Source organism: Oryza sativa, chromosome 11 (genome assembly GCF_034140825.1).
Source record: "Oryza sativa Japonica Group chromosome 11, ASM3414082v1".
NCBI classification, from domain to species: Eukaryota; Viridiplantae; Streptophyta; class Magnoliopsida; order Poales; family Poaceae; genus Oryza; species Oryza sativa.
This window is the reverse complement of record NC_089045.1, coordinates 9,369,673-9,394,524: the sequence shown is the minus strand read 5'-3', so window position 1 is coordinate 9,394,524 and position 24,852 is coordinate 9,369,673. Positions and strand designations below refer to the sequence as shown.

Genomic DNA, 24,852 nt, shown 5'->3' with positions numbered 1-24,852 from the left:
ACTTCCTCCGTTTTTATAAGTCGCTTTGACTTTGGTTAAACCACTCTAAGTTTTATCAAATTCAATTAAATCTATAATTGAATACATTTTTATAATATATTTGTCTTGGGTTAAAAATATTATTATTTTTTCTACAAACTTAGTCAAACTTAGAGCAGTTTGACTTTGACGAAAGTCAAAAACGACTAATAACCTGAAACAACATTTTCGCAGACGTGGGGTTTTTTTTTCCCACGCAGACATGATCCTTGGAGCCAACTAGCCGTCTACAAAAATGAAAACCGAGGTGGAGCTCGCCGTCCGCCTGCGAAAATCAATTCTTCCAGGCGGACCACTTAAGAGGTCCGCTTGCAAAAATACTTTTATTTTCGCAGGCAGACCTTTTAAGTGGTCCGTCTGGAAAATTTGATTTTTGCAAGCGGACCTTAAGTGGTCCGCCTGTAAAAATCATGGCAAAAAAAAAATCTAAGTCTCATCCTTATTCTCTCCACCACTCATTTCCCTCCCCCACCTCTCTCTCTCTCAACCTCCGCCACCTTATCCACTCCAGAAATCCTCCGCTGCCGGCTCCCCTCCTCCCCGCTTCTGCCGCTAGCTCCCTCCTCGCCGCAGGCTCAATCCTTGACGCGCAACCATGACGACGGCACTGACGGCCGCGACGACGACGACAACCGCGACGCCTCGGGTGCCGCCGGCTCCCCTCCTCGATCCGCGACGACGATGGAGCTAACTACCGTGACGACCCAGGCGCGCGGATCCGCCGCCTGCTCCTCTCCTCGCAGCCTCCAACGATGGCTACCCTCCTCGACGATGACGACGACCGTGAAGCTGTGGATCCGCCACCGGCCCCCCTCCTCGACGTGTGACGACGACAATGACCGAGACGCCCCAGTGCTACCGGCTCCCCTCCTCGATGCGCGACAACGACGGCGCCGATGGTCGCAACGACGATGATGACCGTGATGCCCCGGGTGAGCGGATCCGCCGTCGGCTCGCTCCGGGCATGTGGATCCGCCGCCGGCTGGTCTTCGAGAGGGGAGGGGAGGCGTCGGCGACAAGGAGGAGAGGTGGCGGCTCGGCTCATCCCTCTCTTGGCTATGACCGACAGCGCCGACGATGACTGCCGCGACCACGAAGAAACTGAAATGAACGTGTCTGTCTCTATAGATGTAGGAGGGAGGGGGGGGGGTAGTAATTGATTTCAATATTTCTATGTTTTAGATCTGTCTCTATTATTGGTAATTTATATGTTTTAGATTTAGTGAGGCGCAAGTACAGTATAACTCTATATATGTTTTATTTGTAATCATTTGGTAGTTTGAGACTTTACCTCCTGTGGACAACCATATGCAGAATAAGAGTAACTACAATCAGTTAAGAGAGTAATAATATAGAATCAGGCTATTTGGTCTTTATGCATATGTTAATTGCAATAAATTTCTTGTGGTGGTACTTGCCACCCGAGTTAAAGTGCTGACTCAACATGAATGCTTGCATAATATTTTGTCAGTGGTGCATGAGGAATCCATCAATAGCGAGATAGCGACGGTGACTTGGTCAATCTTAAGATATACCGACACAGTTTCTCGCTGAGGTGCTTATAGAGGTAGGATGTGTGTATACCTTTACTAGGGTGATTGTGCATGTGTGTATACGAGCTTATTCGTTTGTACTATATATGTTTTTAAAATAACTCTTAAATTCAATTAAAATTAAAAGAAAAAACTAACTGCCATGAATTTGATTCTCTGTTTTACTAAAATGTGTCGTGCTGGAGACAAAGCAAGGGATAGTAGAGTTGCACCAGCATTTTTTTCCCACTCTGGTTAAATCATGCAAACACTTCACTTCCAGCTAGCACAAAACCGTAGATGAACTCAGCCACTCAGGTTTCAGAGTCAGCCCATGCAGTGTAACAACAGTACGATGTTGAGTTTAATATTCTTGAGATTTTTCTATGGACGGCCTACACTAGCTCAAACCTCCTGCCGGCATTCTCCGCCCTTTCTCCACCATTATCATCACCATTAGATCTCTGACACATTCTTGATCGATGACGGCGTTTCATGGGTTCATGGGTTCTGTGCTATACATTGATCTTCAGATGGCTGCTAGTTCTGCAGAGCAAGCTCTGCTCATTTCACTCCTGATGTCTCATATTCCCTCATGCCACTTTTCAAGCCAGCTTCCTTTTTCTGGTCTTTATTTTCTTTGGCATTATGCAATGCCTTTCGCTGGTTTTGTTTTCTGAAGACAAACACTGCTATATATGAAGTGTAGGGCTAATGACTGCTCTCTATACTGTGTTACAACACACTGTTTACAGGAGTGCTTGTTGACGTATCGTATGATCGGGGTCACAAATGTCACTTCATGTAGCTATATGAATCGAATTCTTATCCTAATGCTTATCTCTAAAAAAAATTGTGAGATAGGGATAAGTACGTGCATTTGTAGAAACAACTATCCGAAGGCAGAAAGAAATGATCATTATTGTATTTGTGCTCTGATGTGATCAATTTCAATATTATCTCATGCCAATGCCTAATAAATGATAAGTTGTATCCTTTAGTTAGTTCTCTATGGAGGTGCAAGTACAGTGTTGTTGAGAATTAATGTAAACCTTTGGTGGTTTCGGACTTTAGCTCCTGCGGACGACCATATGCAAAATGAGAGTACCTATCATGGTTATTGAAGAGAGTAATAATATAGATTCAGGGACTCAACCTAATTTGTCTTAATGAATGTACTCTATGCGTGAGTATTTATTTTCCCCTTCACTGACTCTATAATTCCATCAGTTTGTGATATCATATATTTACATATTTCATCATATTGTTTTGCTAATCAACCCCTAATTGTGAACTAATAAAGATTCAGTAATAAATGGCGCCATAAATAAAATTGAAACTATTCCCAAGAACAGTTCGCCAATCTCGATATACTCCTTCGAATTCCGCATGCCAATTGTTTTGAAGTTTCTCTCTTTGTAAAATATTACTCAATCTATTCCATAATATAAGGCACAACTACTTTTTAGAGCTGTTCTAGAATATACAGCAGACATGCCATTAATTAACACATCTTCTCCACTAAAATATTATTATTTAAATTCTCCACCATAAAGATCTTTAATTTTATTGAGTGCATGCATTACATTTATTAGATTAATCCAAACTATGAGGTGATAATAATTATTTCTTAGTATTTGGACTAAGGGTGGTTGTGCCTTATATTTTGGAACGGAGAGAGTATATATATATATATATATATATATATATATATATATATATATATATATATATATATAGAGAGAGAGAGAGAGAGAGAGAGGATGGATGTTATATACTCTGGGAATATGTACTCCCTCTTCTCTATTGGATACTCCATTAGTGGTATTAAAAATGATCGGTGTTGAGTTTTTCTAATTTGTTGCATGGATGCACATTTTTTCAGAGTATTATATCAAGTGTCGTCTGTCTGCCATTTTCTTTCTTTTATTCCGTTGCTAATCAGTTGTTCTCACTGTTTTTCATTTTTCTTGGACAACTGTCAGCCCTCCAATCCTGAAACTTCATTGTGAGAACAGAATAAATGACCGATCTGCCTATAGTGGTTTGTACTTGCTTTTGTCAATATCTTACTTGTTGGTGTTTGCATCTTCAGATTGTTTCCCTCACTTCAACAAACAAACTAATGAAGCTTTTACGTTCTATTAAAAACTTAAAAGATGGAGAAACTTAACTGCCTTGAATTCGATTTCCGGATATACAAATGTGTAGACGAATTAGCATCTCCAGCACTGATCCACAAACGAACTCAGGTTTCAGAACGAGCAAGCACAGTGTGAGGATCATCTGATATGAATTTGCTGCCATGAATTTGCTGTTCCCCTGCTTTGCTTTGCGACCCTTCTTCCGGCTTCGCTGCTCCGTAGTACGTAGCCACTCCATGCCCGTTTCTCCAGTGTTGACATGCCATATACAAGGTTTGAAATATACTCCCTCCGTTTCGTTTTATGTGACGTTTCCGACATCTTCGTCAAAATTAAGGAAGCTGTGAAATTACATATTTTCCCCTATGTCTTCTCCTCATCAGTGCAGGAGAAATCCCCAAAAATTGACCGGCCTCCGATGCGCCGCCACGGTGAATGTCAACACTGAATTATAGAAGGAGTACCATTGATGCACCTACATCAAACAACAATGCAGCACTTGAGGGATTCATTGATCTATCTGCAAGAATATCTGGATGCTAATTTCATGGAGCACCGTTCATTTCGTTCCCGATGTCTCATATTCCCTCATTTTCTTTGGGCTCATTTTCTTTTCCTTGTTTTTGCATTTGAAAATTAAGTCTTCCATTCAGTAGTTCTCTTCGGTGCAGTGAAGCACTACTATATATGAATACTATATCGAGATGAAGAGTAGAGCTAATTAATCACTGCATTGTTTACTTCTGGATTGGTGGGCATATTTACCGTACATATAGTTTTAACGCTTTATTTATTTCATATTTTGATTTCGTAGCAACTGTAGTATGATATATAGGGTAATATATTGATATAAATATGTAGGCAGTAGTGTTGGTCACTTGCTTTTGGAAAGAAAAAAATCACTCAATTAAAGTGCGATATAAAGTAGCTATTTTCATTGGGTGACCTTTTCATACACTAAGTACCATTCTTCTCTCCCCTTTCATACTGTTTTTATACTGTGATGCATCCAAAATAAAGATCATCCTTGATTAGTTTCCACACTTAGTTATATTCATTGAGAGTTCCTTTCGTTGGTAGTCGATGTAATCCCGGGGTAGGGTCGCATGATATTCTTATCTGTACGGCCCAAGACTCGTGCCTCCGCACATTCGATGAGGATAGTACAATGCCCTTAGTCAAACTAAGCTTCAGATCAGTTTCTCCATGGCCTCTAATCAAATTGTTGGTTGTTAGCTAACTAACCTACGATGCAAAATTCGGAAATTGTTCGTTTGTAATATTCCATTGCTAATTAAAAGCAACTAATCTAACGTGCGAAGGCTTACAATTCCCGATGCCTCTTTCATTCTATCCTAGTATACCTGGAATGAATAGAAAAGAGAGATAATTTGAACCTATAACTAGCAACTTGTATGTATTATATTGCATCACCAGCTAAGAAATGAACAACATATATAGTTCATGTACATATTAAATCTTCTTTCGCACACAAAAAAACTTAAGAATAGACTAATGTCTAGGTTTTTTTTTTCTCAGGCTGCACGCACAAGAACATATTTAGCAATAAACTCTAGGTGTCTCCTAGTTGTATGGTTGGTACGTGTACGGGGTCACATTTTGATCATGCCAATGCCAAATTATGACAGTGTTAAGATCTTTAGATTATTTTGCTCACTTCAACAAATTTATTGTAGTGAAACTTGTTGGCCCATCTGAGTTCAGTGGTGGAGCCACCTCCGGGGCAGGGCAAACGACCGCCTGGGCTCCGACAATGTCGTCTCTACTCCTGATAGCCGTCAATAATCATAAAAATCAATCGATCACCAGAAAACACTATTAGTTGTCTGGGCTTGACAACGTCGCTGGCTCCATCACTGTCCGAGTTTGAGCTCCAACTCAGCATGAGTGCTCGTATTTACGGCATATATTTTTTCTCAGTGGTAGGCTAGTAACGGTTGATAGCTAGACGTCTATGGAGACTTACTCAATTTCAAGATATGCTGATAAAGTATTATAAGAAAGTATAGTTTTTTTTTTACAACCTATCATCTACTTGCAGCAGGCTACAAACCGAAATGAAACTGAGTAGATACACAAACTTGATCCATAGCATACTTTCCAAATAAGTATTAATTATTTTAAACATAAAAATAAATTAATATGATTTTTAAAGCAACTTTCTATATATATATTTTTTAAAAAAACGTACAGTTCGGGAATGGTGTGAGTGGCTTTCTCTCTTTTCTACAGTTCAAACGAACGACCAACAGAGCAAGGGAACAGGGAGGAAGTCAATCCAAAGCAAGGCCAGCCTCCATGCGGTCAGGTTCACTGGTGGAGAAATCGTTTGTAGTCCCGGTTGGTAACCCCCCTTTAGTCCCGGTTGTCCAACCGGGACTACGAATCTGGGACTAAAGATAGCTATCTTTAGTCCCGGGTGAAATAACCGGGACTAAAGATCGATCTTACCAACCGGGACTAAAGATCGAGCTGACCTTTTTTTTTTTTCATGGCCCTATTTGCTGCATGGTTGATTATATATATATATATATACACATACATATGTTACAATACATATATAGTCATATATATATATATATATATATGTGTGTGTGTATATGTATAAATCATATATTATATACACACACATATGTTTAATTAAAGCTACTTAACATTTTATGTGCTATATATATATATATATGTGTGTGTGTGTGTGTGTGTGTTACCAAAAAATATATATATTAACACAAAAGCAAATGTGTACATATATAAATATATATATACATGCATATATAGTACAATTCATTTTGCTCGGTAGCTATAGCTATACTACGACTTCGACTTCGACGCCGACGTTATGTTAGAAGAGGAAGGACCGACGTTATGTATTGTTGATCCGTTGTAGTAGAATTCACCGTCGGGATTAAGGACTTCTTCGTTGATGAATCCCATCAGTTGTTCTTGAACAGCCGTGATAAAATCCTTGTGTGGGAGATTATCCCTCATGTGAATACGCTATCATTCCAAAAATAATGACGTATCAATATATAAAATTAATAAACAACTTAACAAATCGATACGCAATGAACTTTTGAATGGTTTATGTATACGTACATCGAGCTCTCGTGTTGTGCATATTTGGTTTGATAGGCAGTGGGCATAGTCGCATACGTAGTAGCCGCATAAGTTAGTTCCCTGTTCCTGCTTTGCACACTACACGAGAAACGAAGAGAGATTTAATATACTCTTTATATTAACTGTAATTAGAGATTCAATTCAATATAATTTTGGATCATGCATGTACTCACTGGGAAATGAAACCTCCGTCCAAGTTTTTCTTTCCAAGTCCCCGGACCAATTGACGGAACCGATCCCAAGCCCTACATATGCAGTTGCAAGCAATGATTAATTAATTGTTACCTGAGATCAACATAATAGCAATAGATTCCCCGCGACTTTCGAATAGATGGCATTATATTACCTGTCTATCAGTTTGAAGACGTTGTCAAAAATCTTCTCCTCTTTATTCATTGAGTCGTACACAGTGACTCTGCATGCATCCAAGTCGAAGAATAACAGGACCCAGTGGAATCTAGAATATGCGTGAGATGAGATATATATGATCGAAAATGTACATGCTATATGTATGGGAATGAAATTTTTGACAACGACAATAAAAACTCACTCTGTGTTGTACGGCAGTAATATGTACGTCTTGAAATGCTGCTGCGTTAGGAGATGGACGAGATTGTCCTCTGTGCCTTTCTCGTACTTGTCGACCATTTCGGAGTTGATTTTCCGAGGGTCGATGAACCCAGTATCGTAGACCCTCCGCCGTCGGGCCCTTTGAATCTGCATATATGCCAGGAGCTAATTATTGAACGAAACAAATCGAACTCAAAGATACTCACAAAATCCATGCGCTCAGGAGAGAGACGTCGAGGGCGTCCAACTGGTACAGATCGAAGAGATCCTTGAAATGGATCCAGAGAACATCGTCTCCTTGCAAGAAGTCAGGGTTTCTGATCCTCGCCCCGAACATCTCTCTACCGTTGGCGCTCATTTCCATGTACCGTTCATGGAATTTGTACATCTGTGTCGGTAGGGACTCCAGCTGTTCAGGTTTGACAAGCGGTTTACTGAGTTCAAACTTGTATGCCACTTCCGCCTTCGGGATTGGTGCGGCTCCAACCAACTGATCCACAGATAGACCGGTGTCTGCAATGAAATCTGTTATGTCAAAATCTTCGCCGGTCACCAACGGCTCGACCTCTTGGTTTGGTTGTTCTCCAAGCTGAGGGACTGGTTTGGACTTCTTGTGATAGGCTCTCTGAAGTGTTCGGTCATAGTCCGATATCTGTAACGCCTCCTTGTTTGTTTTGGACATTGCCTTGAAGAAGTTCTTCATGCTCGGGTCAATAGGTATCTTCTTTTCAGGACTCCGAGGCTTGAGTTGCCTCTTCACCTCTCCTGCCACATAAGCATCGAGCTCCTCTTGACTGCAATCGTACGGTGGCTCCTTGTTTTTGGTGGCGTCAACTTTCGCCTTCTTTGTTGCCCTTGTGTGGGCAGGCGGTGGAGCTTGGCGAGACCTTGTCTTGGGAGGTGCAGGCGGACACGGTGGAGGCGGAGGAGGCGGAGGAGCCGAAGGAGATGGTGCAGCAGGAGGTGGCGGAGGAGCCGGAGGAGATGGTGCAGGAGGAGATGGCGGAGCCGGAGGAGATGGTGCAGCAGGAGGTGGCGGAGGAGCCGGAGGAGATGGTGCAAGAGGAGATGGCGGAGCCGGAGGAGATGGTGCACGAAATGCTGCTTGTCGCCCAGGAAGGATGATGTACCGCTTGCGCCATAGTATGATGGCGTGGCTTGTGTCTCGTAGATGCGTCTCACCGTCCCCTCCTAGGTAGTCCAACTCGAGGTCCTCGTACGCGGCTTCCACCAGCTCAACTTCGACCCTCGAGTATCCTGCTGGAATCGGCCTGCAGTGGTAAGTCCCGGAAGGGTTCGTTGGGATGGCCATTCCCGACGCCACCTTCACGTGATGAGAGGTTATCTATTAGTAATCAACCTAAGCAGCAACTTGTGGAATGTACAAGTAAAAAATCATCAAACTACGAGCATACCTTGATTGATAAGTTCTTGAAGGGAATATGCAGCTCACATGGTGTCCGCTGCGTGATCTCATCAACGGGGCAGGAGGTTTCGTCCTGGGTTTGCATGGCGTCCATGCTCTGTGATCTGACCTGCCCCGTTGAGGCGCAGCTGCTACGATTGCCTGATGGGCTAACCATTGCAGGATGAATGTACGGCTGGGGATCCTGGGACCGATGTGCGGCCATACGTTCATCCACCTTCCTTGCCACCTCCTCTTGCATGCTAAGCTCGTAGCTCGATACCCTGTACTCCAGATCTGCAATCTTCACCTCGGTATCTCTCTTGCTCCTCATCCAACTCCTGTACGTGTGGATGTCCTCCTTAAATCCAATCTTCCAGGGAATCACGCCTTTCCCTCGTGTTCGTCCTGGATGCTCGGGAGTCTGTAGGGCGAGTGACAGCTCATCCTTCTCTCTGTCGGGTCGGAATGTGCCCTGAGAAGAGGCTACCACTGCGTCCGTTAGTCGACTGGCAGCCCCGCGTATCTGATCACTGAAGACAAGGGAGCCATCAACTGGGTTAAGTGTTCCACCGTGAGCATAGTACCAGAACTTCAATCGATCCGGCCAATTAGCAGTGGCCGGTTCGATACCCCTCTCAAGCAAGCTAGCCTCCATCTTCTCCCACTTCAGCTTCGCGATGCTATATCCGCCTGACCCCAAGTGGTGATGGTACTTCTTCTTGGCGGCATTTTCTTTGTTTCTAGCCATCATCGCTTGCCCTTGTTGCCCTGTCTTGTAAGCAACGAACTCGTCCCAATGATCCCTTAGCTTTGGGAATACGTTGAAGTTCGGTGTTAGTCCCTTCAGGATGTATTTCTTGTAGAGATCTCCCTTGAAGCTCTGGAACTGTTCTGCCATTTTCTTCAGAGTCCACTGTTTCACTAAGTTTTCCGTACCCGCGGGTAGCGTGAACGTCTCGAGCATTGTGGTCCACAACATCTCTTTCTCTGAGTCCGGGACAAAGCTGTCATCATCCCCGCGTGCCCTTGTTCTGCGCCAGTACACCGTGCTGACAGGCACGTTGTCCCTCACAACCCAACCGCTATGGCGTACAAAATTCTTGGCTGCTTCTGCCGGTGCACTAGGTCAGCCGTCTTCGTCCACCTCAGTAATGATGTGCCGACCCTCTATCTTCTTCGCGGCACCTCGTTGTCCGCGTGCCCTCTTCTGTCCAGCAGAGGGCTGACTTCCACTAGCCTCCTCCGCATCGTTCCCCTCCTCGTTCCCCTCCGCATCCCTATGCACGTTCCCCTCCTCGTTCAAGTACTGGTTTGGATCCTCGTTCCCCTCTTCTTCGTTCCAGTACTGGCTGCTTCCCTCTGCGATTGTATCGTATAGTATCTGTTCCTCATCGCGATCAGCCATCTGTGCATACAAAAAATATTTGTTAGGTATATAGGATGTATTTGCTAACCGTAATATTGAAACTCTGCTAATCTTATATTAAATCTCTAATAATCTTATATTAAATGGCTACTAATCTCATATTAAAATTGTAATAATCATTTATATATGCTATGTCTAACAATCTTATATTAAATCTCCAACAATCTTATATTTAATCTCTAATAATCTTATATTAGAATTGTAGTAGTAATATATATATATATATATATATATATATATATATATATATATATATATATATATGCTAAGTCTAATAATCTTATATTAAATGGCTACTAATCTCATATTAAAATTGTAATAATCATTTATATATGATAAGTCTAACAATCTTATATTAAATCTCCAACAATCTTATATTTAATTACATCACTTGCCTGCGCGAATTCCTTCGATGGCCAGCTACCACTTCGGCTTGAGGGACGACGCCAACGTCTTCGCTGCAACATTACGAGGAAAATGTATTAGTCTAAACGGGCCAAGTTACATATATAATCATATATGTATTACCAGTAAATCGTATAAGTGGAAACGCGTTCGTTCTCACACTTTTAGTACAAGTGCATTCACGTTCGTTCGCATTTCGTGCATGTTCGTTCGCGTTTGTTCAAAGGTCGTCCACGTATCGTTCACGTTCTTCGCGTTCGTTCACGTTCGTTCGCGTTCGTTCAAAGGTCGTCCACATATCGTTCACGTTCTTCGCGTTCGTTCACGTTTGTTCGCGTTCGTTCAAAGGTCGTCCACGTATCGTTCACGTTCTTCGCGTTCGTTCACGTTCGTTCGCGTTTCGTGCATGTTCGTTCGCGTTCGTTCAAAGGTCGTCCACGTATCGTTCATGTTCTTCGCGTTCGTTCACGTTCGGGCGTGCGCGACAGTGGCGTGCAGTGGCGGCGGCGTCAGGGCGCCGTGGGCCGGCCCGGCGCAGTGCAGGCGCGGCGGCGGCGGCGGCGTCGGGGCCCGGCGACGTGGGGCGCGGCGGCGGCGTCGGGGCCAGCGGCGTGCGGGCGCGGCGCGCGGTGTCTTCGGGGGGCCCAGCGGCCGGCGTGCGGGCGCGGCGGCCGCGGCGTGTTGTAGCGGCGGCGTGGCGAGCTCGAGGCGGTGGCGGCCGAACAATGTAGCAGCTGCGTGGCGACCTCGAGGCGGTGGCGGCGGAGTACTGGTGCAGTGGCGACGGCCGGCGTGGCGTCGCGGAGGCGTGCCGTCGCGGCCCGACGGCGTGGCGCGGCGGCGTGGCGAGCTCGAGGGGGGGGGGGCGGCGTTCGTGGCAGTGGCGACGTCGTCGTCGGCGGCGGCGGCCGCGTCGATCGTCGGTCGTGGAGAGAGAGAGAGATCGAGATCGAGATCGATAGAGATCGAGAGAGAGAGGCAGCGGCGGCTCTCACCAAGAAGTGCGGCGGCGGCGTCTGCGGCAGAGGCGGCGAGGACCACCGAGCGACGGCGAGAGACGACGGTGGTGTCGGCGCGGGATTGCCCTAGGCGTGGCGCGGCGGCGAAGGAGGAGCCTATCGAGATCGAAAAACGGCTAAGTGTTGGTGGAGAAGACGAGGACGCGGCTGGAATATATATACCCCCGGATCTATAGTCCCGGTTGGTGAGAACAACCGGGAGTAAAGATATCTTTACTCCCGGTTGTTATCACCAACCGGGACTAAAGATCTTTTCCCGCTATTTCCAAATTCTTTTTAAACCCGGTTAGGGTTAGGAACCGGGAGTAAAGATACTAGCAGTTATGTCTTTATTTTCTTTGCATATGTGTTTCAATTATTTAAATTATTTATTTAAATAGTAAATAATGCATTACAATTATTTAAATTCGAACAATTAATGATAAAACCTTCCAAAAATTATTGACAATTATGAGTAAAGATAATAGTAAATAATGATAAATTATTGACAATTATGAGTAAAGATAATAGTAAATAATGCATTACAATTATTTCAATTCGAACAATTATTTAAATTCGAACAATTAATGATAATAAGCTCATGAATGATTTAAAATTGTTAAAAATTCTAATTAGCATATGAAAATAGCACATGCATGATTTAAAACCTTTAGAAATTCTAATAATCATATATATGTAGCATATGGATGATTTCAATTTGATTAAAATTCTAATAATCATACATAATTAACAAAAAAACTAATGATCATATATAACTAGCATATGGATGATTTCAATTTGATAAAAATTCTAATAATCATACCTATTTTACATATGCCATACAACAATTGATTAGTATAGATATTCGGTACATCCAACATAGTTTATATCGTGTACAGAACAATTACGGCAATACATCGGCGGTGACGGTTTACCGGACGTACTTTCTCCTCACTATTGTTCCTTCCTTGTGATCACTACGTGAGTAAGGGGTGTCTTCATTTGATAGGAGGATGCTAGGGTCAATTGTCACCGTGAAAGGGGGTTGCCCATCAAACTGATCGTAATCCTCGTCAGTCTTGTCCTCTACTCCGACGATTTTTCTTTTTCCAGGGAGAACCACGTGGCGCTTCGGCTCGTCAGTCACTTTGCCTTTTTTTTCCTTTGCTAGACATGTCCTTGACGTAAAAAACTTGGGTTACATCATTGGCAAGGACAAAAGGTTCGTCCGAGTATTCAACCTTGTTAAGGTCAACCGTTGTCATCCCACTGTCATCAATCGTTACGCCTCCACCAGTCAACCTAACCCATTGGCACCGGAACAGAGGGACCTTGAGAGGTCCATAGTCAAGTTCCCATATGTTCTCGATGGAACCGTAATACGTGCCAGTCGTACCATCGTGTCCCATGGCATCGATACGAACAGCACTGTTCTGGTTCGTGCTCTTCATGTCTTGGGCCCTCGTGTAGAATGTGTACCCATTGATTTCATATCCCTGGAATGTCGCGATCGAGCCAGATGGTCCCCTCGCCAGGAAGGCCAGTTGTTGGTTAATCGTCTCGTTACCCATGAGATGTTGTCGCAGCCACGTGGAGAAAGTATCAATGTGATGCCTTGTAATCCATGCATCGGACTTACCGATGTTTTTGGCGCGAACTAGAGCTAAGTGCTCTTCGATGTAGGGAGCCACCAATGAAGATTGTTGCAGAACCGTGAAATGGGCTTTACGGAATAAATTGTTGTCTACCGTCATTATTGCTTTCCTTCCGAGAGTCCCCTTTCCCCGTAGTCTCCATTCATGGCGTGATTCAGGTACCCCGATTGGGCGAAGGGCTTCGATAAATTCTACGCAGAATTCAATGACATCCTCTGTTCCATACCCCTTGGCGATGCTTGCCTCTGGACGAGCACGGTTACGAACATACTTCTTCAGAACGCCCATGTACCTCTCGAAAGGAAACATGTTGTGTAGGTACACAGGACCGAGAATACCGATCTCTTTGACAAGGTGACAAAGCAGATGCGTCACCTAATCTGACAAGACATTGCACCACATCATTCTGCAGGGCTTCTAATCTATCAGGATCGATGACCTTCTGCGAAATTGCGTTCATGAAAGCACATAGCTTTGTTATTGTTGCCCGGACATTGTCTGGGAGTATACCCCTTATTACAACTGGTAGCAGCTGTGTCATCAACATGTGACAGTCATGAGACTTTAGATTTGTGAACTTCTTCTCCTTCGTGCTTATTATTCGCTTTATATTCGTGGAGTATCCAGACGGTACCTTGATGCTCTCCAAGCATTCAAACATACTTTCCTTCTCTGCCTTGCTAAGAGTGTAGCTGGCTGGACTCAAGTAATAGCTTCCTTTCTCCTTTGGTTCCGGGTGAAGGTCACCGCGTTGTTCCATATGCTTCAAATCATTACGTGCTTCCAGTGTATCTTTCGACTTTCCATATACACCTAGGAAGCCAAGAAGGTTTACGCAAAGATTCTTAGTGAGGTGCATCACGTCGATTGCATGGCGGACATCCAAGAATTCCCAATAGGGTAACTCCCAAAATATAGAGTTCTTTTTCCACATCGCCGCGTGACCATCTTCGCTCTCTATAGGCTGGCTACCAGGCCCCTTTCCAAACACTACTTTAAGATCTTTAACCATAGCAAACACTGTTTTCTCGCTGCGATGTTTAGGCTTCGTGCGGTGGTCCGCCTTATGTTCAAAGTGCTTGCCTTTCTTCCGTACCAGGTGGTTTGCTGCAAGGAATCGACGATGACCCATGTACACAACCTTCCTACAGTGCTTAAGATACGTACTTTCTGTTTCATCCATACAGTGAGTGCAAGCCTTGTACCCCTTGTTGAACTGCCCGGATAGGTTGCTAAGTGCAGGCCAATCGTTGGTGGTTACGAACAGCAGTGCTCGTAGGTTAAACTCCTCCTGTTTGTCCTCATCCCACATGGGGACACATTCCTTCTTCCACAATAGTTTAAGATCTTCGACCAGTGGTCTTAGGTACACATCAATGTCGTTACCAGGTTGCTTGGGGCCTTGAATTATAATCGGCATCATTATGTACTTCCTCTTCATGCATAGCCACGGGGGGAGGTTGTAGATACACATCGTAACGGGCCAAGTGCTATGGCCGCTGCTCATCTCTCCAAAAGGATTCATGCCATCCGTACTTAAACCAAACTGTATGTTTCGTACGTCCTTTCCAAACTCTTTAAATTTTCTGTCGATGTTTCGCCACTGCGAACCATTGGCGGGGTGTCTTAGCATCCCGTCATGTTGACGCTCTTCAGCGTGCCACCGCATCATTCTAGCGTTCCCCTTGTTCCTAAACAAACGCCTTAGCTGTGGTATTATAGGGAAATACCACATCACCTTAGCAGGAATTCTCTTCTTCGTTAGTTGCCCGTCAACTTCTCCTGGATCATCTCGTCTAATCTTGTATCGTAGCGCTTTGCAAACAGGGCATGCTTCTAGGTTCTCGTACTCCTCACCGCGATATAGGATACAATCATTCGGACATGCGTGAATCTTCTGAACTTCCAGTCCTAGAGGGCACACTATCTTCTTAGCCTCGTACGTTGTCTCGGGCAACTTGTTTCCCTCCGGAAGAATGTTCTTGACGAGTTTCAATAAATCGCCAAATGCATTGTCACTAACACCATTTTTTGCCTTCCATTGCAAGAACTCCAGAGTGGTATCCAACTTTTTGTGCCCCTGCTCGCAACCTGGGTACAACGACATTCTGTGGTCCTCTAACATCTTGTCCAATTTATGGGCCCCCTTTTCACTTTCGCAATCCTCCTTGGCGTACTGCAACATCTGACTAAGATCATCCGCAACGTTGTTACCATCAGCATCCCTTTCCTCCTCACTCGTTTGATTTCCTTCAAATCCAGCGTATTGATCAAAGTCCGGAATATTGTCGTCTTCCACTTCATCTTCTTCCATTTCAACACCTTGCTCTCCGTGGGATGTCCAACAATTATAGCTTGGCATGAACCCCGACTCAAACAAGTGGAAATGAATAGTCCTGGATGCGGAATACTCCTTCTGATTCTTACACTTATTGCATAGACAACAAATAAAACCCTTTTACCTGTTAGCTTCGGCCACTCTCAAAAAATAATGCACGCCGTCAATAAACTCTTTGGACCGCCGGTCAGCGTACATCCATTGCCGATCCATCTACATGACATGAAAAAAAATCGTACACACATAATTATTCGTACAATAATGACAGCCATACAATAATTATAAAATAATTACAAACTCTTTCAACATTCACACAATAATGACATATCATTATTCATACAAATATTATGAAATATTACACCAAATAATTATATATTTACTATTTATAAAGTTTTAAACTAATATTAATGTGTTGTACTTATTTTAATTTTTCATTTTACTTTGTTTTGTATTATTCAAGATTAACTTTCACAATATTTTCCTTCTCAACTTTTTTATAAAACCTTATTTACCAAATAAACTAAATTTCTATATATTCTTTCTTCTCCACACAAATTTTCTCTCTCATCAACTAACAACAAAATTTTGGAGACAAAAAAGTGTGCAAAACATAGCTCCAAATGTAATATGAAAAAAAAACATTGGAGGATGAAGTTGCTAACCTTTTAGGCATCTCCGATTTGTATATAATCAACACAATAAATTCATTAGAAATTTTGGCATGACCTCCCCTCTTTTTTGAAGAAAATTTGAAGCATGCTCGGGCTGGAGGAGGAAGAAGACATATATATATAGGGGTGGGACTTTACTCCCGGTTGGTGTTATGAACCGGGGCTAAAAGATCGTCGGGATCTTTAGTCCCGGTTAATAACACCAACCGGGACTAAAGAATCTTTAGTCCCGGTTGGTGTTATTAACCGGGACTAAAGATCCCGGGGGGGGCCTGACAGGCCCTGACAGCATTTGAACCGGGACTAAAGATCAAATATGCCCGTTACCCTTTTTAACCTGGACTAAAGATCATCTTTAGTCCCGGTATCTTTAGTCCCGGTTTTTGTTGCAACCGGGACTATTGTGGAATTAGCCCGACCGACGAAAGATGGTTTCTCCACCAGTGGTTATAGCCTGCATGCGACTGAGAACACCATGGTCATGTTCCCCTGCTTGACAGCTTTCTATGTACGTTGCCGTAAACCATGCCGGCTGCATATTGCTTCGTGTCAGTCACTCCATGGTTGTTCCTCCAGCCATCTCAGGCATGTTAGATCTCTAGTATATATACCCTTGATGTATAGGTACGCCAAATAATTCTGGCATGTTTTATGGGTTATGTGGCGTACATGGGACTTCAGCCGGCTGCTAGTGCTGCAGAGCGTTGCTCATTTTGTTCCCGATGTCTCCAATTCCCATTCAAGCCTTTTTTTGGGGGAGGTTTTTTCTTTGGCATTTGGGATGCCTTTCACTGGTTTTGTTCAGTGGAGATAAGTAGCGCTATATATGAATTGTAGGGCAAATGACAGCTCTATATATATACTGCGGCAGAAGGCATTGTTTAATTTCCTGTCCCAATGCATATATATATGTCTTAAAAATGTGATTTACTCTATAGAAATTGCTGTTGCACGCCTTAAAGGCAGAAAGAAATGAACATGTCTCTAAAAATTTGTAGTGAAGGTGTATTAAGGCTCTGATCTAATCCATTGTAATATTATAGATCTCATATGGCAATGTCAAATAAGTGCTCTGATCTCATGTTTGTGTATTTCCCTTTCACTGACTGTACAGTACCGATCAGTCTGTTTAGTCTCATATATATATAATTTTTTCTTCAACACAGGTCTCGTACGTATATTTCATTTCAGTTTCGCCAATCAACACCTATAGCATCATGTGTCTCGCACTTTTGTCCCTTTATTTTGCTTGTATCCCCATGCTAATTATGATTAAGAAGATTTCCAATCATTACGACGGATCAGGTTACCTCTGACGGGTCCAAACCCTCACATTTGACGGGTTTGGCCCTAGTCAGATTTTAGTGGTCACTGATTACACCACTCACCTTTCACAGGCGGCGGCCTGTCAAAGGTGAGGGTCTCCATAAACCTAGGGGTGGTTGCAGCACATTAGAGGTGATATGCATGTGATCGGTCTGAAGGTTGACAGCCCGTCATAAGTGACCCATTCTCTCACGTATCTACCTTGGCGCCTGTCACACACGACTCATCTCTGACGGGTTGAAGTAGCAAAGTAGTCGTAGATGAGGTCATCTGTGATGGCATTTGCCCTTTCTTTATGACCCGTAAGTGATTACTCTGTTTGTTCACTTTGCTTTTGGGACTATCGTTCTTCTGTTTCTGTGAGAATAAAATAAACAAATGCCAACGGTGGTTTGTCGGTGTTGTTACTGTCTCATTGTTTTCAACAAAACAATAAAGCTCTTATATATGTTCCATTAGAAACAAAAAAGAACAAAATTAACTGCTTTGAGTTTGATTAATTTTCTGATTTTCAAATGGGCGGTGAATGTGGTGTACACCAAGCATATCTTCAACAACATTCCACAAATAAAACTCTGGTTTCAGAACCAACAAACCCAGTATCAGGATCTTAGGCTGCGTTTGCGTTTCCTCCTCTTGGCTTTCTACAGTATCAACAATTTTCAATATTCTACCGGATCCGGACTTAATTTTTTATCTGTAAAAAAAAACCGTTCTGCTATAATATGTGCGTGCTTGATTGAAAATCAACGATTTTTAATATTCAACCCGGTCCGGACGGTCGCGGACTTGATTTAATTATCTGTCCAAAAAAAAACCGTGTCGCTATAATATATGCACTCTCGACCGAAAATCAACGATTTTTAATATTCGACCTGGTCTGGACGGACGCGGACTTAATTTTTTATCTGTCAACAAAAAATGTTCGGCTATAATATATGCGTGCTCGACCGAAAATCAACGATTTTTAATATTCAACCCGGTCCGGACGATCGTAGACTTAATTTTTTATCTATCCAAAAAAACGTTCCGCTATAATATATGCTCACTCGACCGAAAATCAAGGATTTTTAATATTCGACCCGGTCCAGACTAACCCGAACTTAATTTTTTATATTAAAATAAACCGTTCCGCTATAATATGTGCGCGCTCGGCTGAAAATCATCGATTTTCAATATTCAACCCAGTCCGGATGGTCGCGGACTTAATTTTTTATCTGTCAAAAAAACCGTTCCACTATAATATATGCACGCTCGACCGAAAATCAACGATTTTTAATATTTGACCCAGTCCGGACTGACCCGGACTTAATTTTTTATCTGTAAAAATAAACCATTCTGCTATTATATATGTGCGCTCGACCGAAAATCAACGATTTTTAATATTCGACCCGGTCCATATGATCGCGGACTCAATATTTTATTTGTCCAAAATACACCGATGGGCTATATTCTATATACGCGGCGTCCAATTCAATCTGTTAAACGGTTATTACCTATTATAAATACGCGGTGAGGATTAGTTTGGATTAACATCGGTATCTTGTGAGGTTTCCCTACCACCGAATGATTCCATATATGGATTTTTTCATGAAATTAACATAAATAAAAAAAGAGAAAAATGCATCACTCCTAGTCAATACACAGCTGATAGGAACGGATGCGAAGAGGGGCACCTAAATCGGGCGACGAAGCGAAGTGCCTGAATCGGTCTAGCCTCTAGGGACAGAGATTGGAACACGAAAATACGGTAATACCCTTCCACCAAAAATAAGAGAAGGACAAATATACCCCCGAAAATCAACGGTCAGATGTGAATATGTGATCCTACTACACTGCTACACACTTAGAGGTGGGGTACTGTAAAACGCCCCAAGTTTAAAGCAGTAAAGCAGAGGTGCTTCTCTCTCTCGTAAAGCTAGCTTCTCCGTATACTACTCCTCGATATATCGATATATATATATACATGCCTAGTTTAGATTACAACTTTTTTCTTCAAACCTTCAACTTTTTCGTCACATTGAACTTTTCTATACACATAAATTTTCAACTTTTCCATCAGATCGTTTTAATTTCTTTAAACTTTCAATTTTGACGTCGAACTAAACACAGCCGTAATCTCGATGTCGTGTACGAATCAAGCAATTTGTCCGATCATAACATGTGTATACTAAGACCATGTAGGTGTAGTTGTGTGTGTCTCCTTTACTTCCTACCAGCTCTAGTTAAACTCTTCTAGACCTCTTCTCTGAACGAAGCTTTCCCTATATATACAGCTAACATGTTTGTTACTCAGTAGTTCTCTGACAGCTAACATGCGACCAGCAGGCCATTCGTCTTCTCTCTATATATACACGGCTGGTTCTAGAGGTCACTGAAACTGATCCATCAATACCTCGAGTGAGAGAACTAGAGAAGACGCTGTCACTTTGTACACTGATAGAGCAACAATGCAGTGTAGTGCTCGACTGCAGCTAGGGTGAGAAATGGCTTTGTTTTCAACTGGCCTCCTTAGGAATGCAAGGCATCTGGAGAATCTGTGAGAAAGGTACTTGATCAACTTGTCTGTACTAAATATTGGGTGTGTCATTGTCACCAAACTGCATTTAATTTGGAACTGCATTTTCATCATGTTGAAAATTTGAACTTTCATACATGGTGCAAAAAAACTCATTGGAGACTTCGATTTGGCACCTTTTAGGAAGAAAGTAATTTGGTTTTTGTATGGTGTATTGGTGCACACCATCATCTTCAAGGGCACTCGTAATTTTCAAGCACATTGACAGCATGCAAAAGGAAAAAAAAATCTTATTTTCCATGAGTGGTAATAGTAAGTAGAGCGACCGAAGCACCAAGATTCTAGTTTATCTTATGTTCATGTCTGATAATTTTACCGAACTTTTTTGCCTACGAACTGTTCGACTGACGATGTAATTACATCATTTTTCTTTTACGCAGGACCAACTAAATCCCTTACACAAGGGTATGGTTGATGGAGTTTAGGAATTTGGTTACCGACAATTCATGTCAGTACTAGGTGTTTTCAGTTTCCTAGGTCATGTTATGTAGGACGACGGCACCAATCGTCTCTCTAGATGATTTCATCGTCCGGGTTCTCCTCGCAGATTATATCCTCTGCATCATAGCGTTCAATGTCATCATCGTCGAGGCTCTCATCATCATCATCATCCAGGTCCTCCTCGTGGTCGATTTCCTCCTCGTCATCGAAGATCTCATCATCCGGGTTCTCCTCGCAGATTCTGTCCTCTTCACAATAGCGATCAATGTCATCATCGTCGAGGCTCTCATCATCATCATCATCCAATTCTTCCTCGCAGTCGATTTCCTTCTGGTCGTTGAAGATTTCATCATCGGGGTTCTCCTCGCAGATTCCGTCCTCCTCATCAAAGCATTCAATGTCAATGTCATCCTTGGCGGCGGTGATCTTGGACTCGACGTGGCCATAGTTGCTCTGTGCCGCGTCAGATATCTCGGCGTTCTCGTGCACCACCGCGAAGCTGCTCTCGCTGCCGTCGTGGAGCTCCACGCTATCCCCGTCGCTGTTGCTGAGAACGATCCAGTCCTCCATGGCCGGCGTGGCGCTCTCCTCCTCCTCGGCGGCGGCTGCTGCTGCGTGCGTAGATCGAAGTATCGAACCGATCGGGGTGAACTTTGGTTGGTGGGGGTGGTGATCAGATCGATTTCGCTGTGAGGTTCGAGGCGCGGCGAGGTGTGCTCCGTATATAGGGGTGGAATTATACGGGGGTAGGATTCGAACTCGGCGCTAGCTGTGTGTCGATGTCCGTTTCAGTTTCTGAAGAAATCCATAATCGGAAACGCGTTTTAGCTCCCCCGGGTGCAGGTGCACGCGCTATCAGTGGGGCGCGAATTGCTCACTCCCGTTCATCATGAGCAACCCGGGTGTGGATTGCAGTCTCGCGAGGCGTGTGCAGCGGTTGATCGATTTCTATCGGCTATGGACAAGCGAACACACACGCACGAAGCACTCGGACTCGGTAGATGCTAGCTGAATGGTTGTCATCAATGGCGTGCAAGAAAGTAAACTCATTGCCTTAACCACACTGGAAATTTGGCAGGGGCCTTCGATGCATGTGCTTCTGCGGTAGTTCATCAGTTCTTGGTCTTCTTGCTCGCTGGATGGTGAAATTGAAATATAGAATTAACTAGCAAAAATGCACGTGCGTTGCAACGGGAAAAAAGCTAATGTTGTGTGATAATGATTATAGTTATTTTATAGTTCCATGGGAGTTATATGAGATAGTTCTGGACATAAACAATGAATTAAATCTATACTAACCCTATATTCATTCCCCTTCTCTCCGACCGAGAGCGATGGTGTGGCGGCGCATTTCCCCACCCCCACAGTGAAATAATATGATATAGTTGGATTTAATTTTTATCAAATTAACCATGGTTAATAACACACATTGAAATTTTGTTGGAATTTTCGGAGCTTAATTGCTAATTTTGATAATAAAAACATCATTTTAGCATTTATTTAAATAGAAATTCCAATTTCTCTATGGGACATTTCATTTTCAGTCCATTTACTATCTCAGCCCGCAAATGAAGTCTATTTACCTCCCCCAACTCCTCTTTGATTGAGTTGTGTTGGATCCGATGGCCTGCCCTCAGCCCGTCAAGTGTGCGCGGCCCGGCGATGGAGGCAGCCCGATGCGGAGGCGATCTGAGCCGTCCGATTTGATGGATGGCTTGGATCGCCTCCGCGCCTTTGAAGATACCCTAACCCTAACCCTCATGTTCTCCCGTTCTCTCCTGATCATCTTTCCCGGCGATGAGCGAGCGGCAGCGGTGGCGCCTTCTCATTCCGTGTGCGATAGCGGCGGCGGCGCCCTCCCATTCCGCGTTCGACAGCAGCGGCGGTGCGCGAGCGGCGCGCGGGGCGCCCTTCCCCTACAGCGAGCGACGGTGTCAGTTTCCCCGAGAGGATCCGATGGCGTTGGTGGTTGCAAGCGGTGGCCCTCCCACCACCGCAAGCAGCGGCGGTGGCAACGCCCTCCCACCACTGCAAGCAACGGCGTCGGCTTCACCCAGGCAGATCTGGCGGCGACGGCAACTTCCCATGTCGGATTTTGATGTGACCATGGCCACCACGGATGCAACCATTGCTCACATCATGGATGAACAAGAAGATATCGAGATCAAGTACTCCAAGTGCTGGAATCCGATTCGGCCACCTGCAACAGTATCGACTTCAAACGGCCGCCAAATATGCATGTGAGCTCCGTTTTGGGTCCATTAGTATTTGATGGAAAGCTCTCGGAGTCATCTTTCCAATGGATCCAGCTTCATCACCAAATTCCATCCCAGTCAGCCGAAATCACAAAAAGAAGGTGCTGCATCACCTATAATAGGCCTATGGGCTTGTAAATTCGCCTGGGACCCCGGCCCAAGTAGGGCCCAAGTAGGGTGCGCCCCAACCAGGTGAAGCACGACCCTAGGGTTTCCTTAGGTCGTCCTCCCACCTCCTTAAATAGTTAGGTACCCCTTTAGAGTTTCTTGGGTTTTGTTTAGATGAAAGTTTAGCCATTGCTACTTCCTTGCAGCGCGCGTGTCGGCTAGACCGTCCGTCTGCTTGTATTCGAAACCCCAACTTATCTTGTGTATTCATTCCTATTTGCAATTCAGATTGCTTTTATCTTGTTCTTGCTTGTTTCTTCGATTTGCTTGCAGGAATAAGGTTGATCTGCACCGGCAAGATCAACAACCCATGGAGAGGTGTATCGATCGCTAAGGCGCAACACAACGTCTCGTACGGTTGTAGTCGGATCGTCAACGTTTCTCCCAAATCGTAGTTATCGCAACTCACCGAAAGATCGGGCCAATAACAGCCTTGAGTGTCGAGAGGAACTCAGGGTTCATCAGGTGGTATCAGAGCTTTCGTTGCTCGGTGAGTTTTCATTTACCTATAACCAGAAAATAGCCCGAAAAAAAAATTCATACATTACCTAGCCACATTTGTGCCATTGCATTGTTCTTTTCAGTTTTTGCTTTGTTGAATTTTGTGTTGCATCGTCACGTCGTGTTGCTGGTCATAGCGTTTAGTTCGTTTAGAGTTTCGAGTTCTGGTCACGTTTTGTACCACTGTCATCGTCGTCGTCGTGTGCTTTATTGTCGTCGGGACCTATGAAAACGGAATCGTCTTTCCGCCAAGGTTTCATTTTTCTAGTTTTCAGAAGTTTCTATCGGTCAGTTTTGTTGTTGCTGAGTTGCATCTAGTTTTTTGTGGTGTGATTCTGCGCTGTCCCGAGGCCGTGTTGCTTCCGTGTGTTCCTTTTGCCGTACATGTGTGTGCGAGGAAGAAGGAAGGAGGAGAGATCTGTCTAGATTAGATTGGATTGGTTTCTGTTTGGTGGCCAACGTAGAAAAGAAAAAGGAAGGGAGGGATTTGTCTCTGTTTTCACATGGAGCCTTTCCATAGATCGGGAATCAATCTCCACCCGTGACCGAGATCTCCAGCCACGGTTTCCTCTCGACATTGGTGAGTCCGACTCCCTCCATCCCCTCTCCTCACGGTATAGACAGCTTGGTGAAAAATTTTCGTGTATCGGATTGGAGATCCGTCTGCAAAAACAGAAGCTACGGGACGAGAGCATTCCATTTTTGTATAGTTTTAATTTTGAGTTTGGACATTTACAGTTGAGTCCCTATATTTTTTTATATTTACATTTGAGTCCCTATAAACTTGCTTTATAGTCCTTGAGGTTGTTTTTGTGAAAAAAAATCCAAAAAAAAAGAAAAAAAAGGCAGAAAGGTGCATAAAAAAAGAAAAGAAAAGCCGCACCAAAAAAAAGAAAAGAAAAAGAAAGAAAGAAGAAAAAAAAAGGAAAAGAGAAAAATCAGTTGTATGTTTGAATTTGCTTTCATATATCAGAGTTGTGCATAAGTTGTTCCTAGTGCTATCTTGTGGTACCGTTTGTGTCTAGGCTCGCGTCTCTAGTACGATCTAGCCTAGGACCAGCATGGTACTTGACTTTGAAGCATTATTCAACTTTGCATTCTCTGATTTGAACCATTGCTTTCCTTTGCTACATATATAAGCCTACCCAGAGCTCCACAGATTTGATTGCAGCCGTACAGCAAGTGTTTGCCGAGGCATCGATACATCCAACCTCTATTGGGGTGCTTGGTTGAGTCGGTGTACATCACCATTCCACTTG

The 24,852-nt window shown here is 43.7% G+C and overlaps 1 protein-coding gene and 1 pseudogene across 1 annotated transcript; both read right to left on the bottom strand.

The window, feature by feature from the left end:
- Nucleotides 1-6,547: 6,547 nt before the first annotated feature.
- On the bottom strand, nt 6,548-10,236 carry LOC136354145 (uncharacterized; annotated as a pseudogene).
- A 10,505-nt stretch (nt 10,237-20,741) lies between these two features.
- Nucleotides 20,742-21,239, bottom strand: LOC136354144 (uncharacterized). The gene has a single exon (XM_066305827.1). It carries the CDS (start codon nt 21,237-21,239, stop codon nt 20,742-20,744), a length of 498 nt encoding a protein of 165 aa, XP_066161924.1.
- Nucleotides 21,240-24,852: the final 3,613 nt, after the last annotated feature.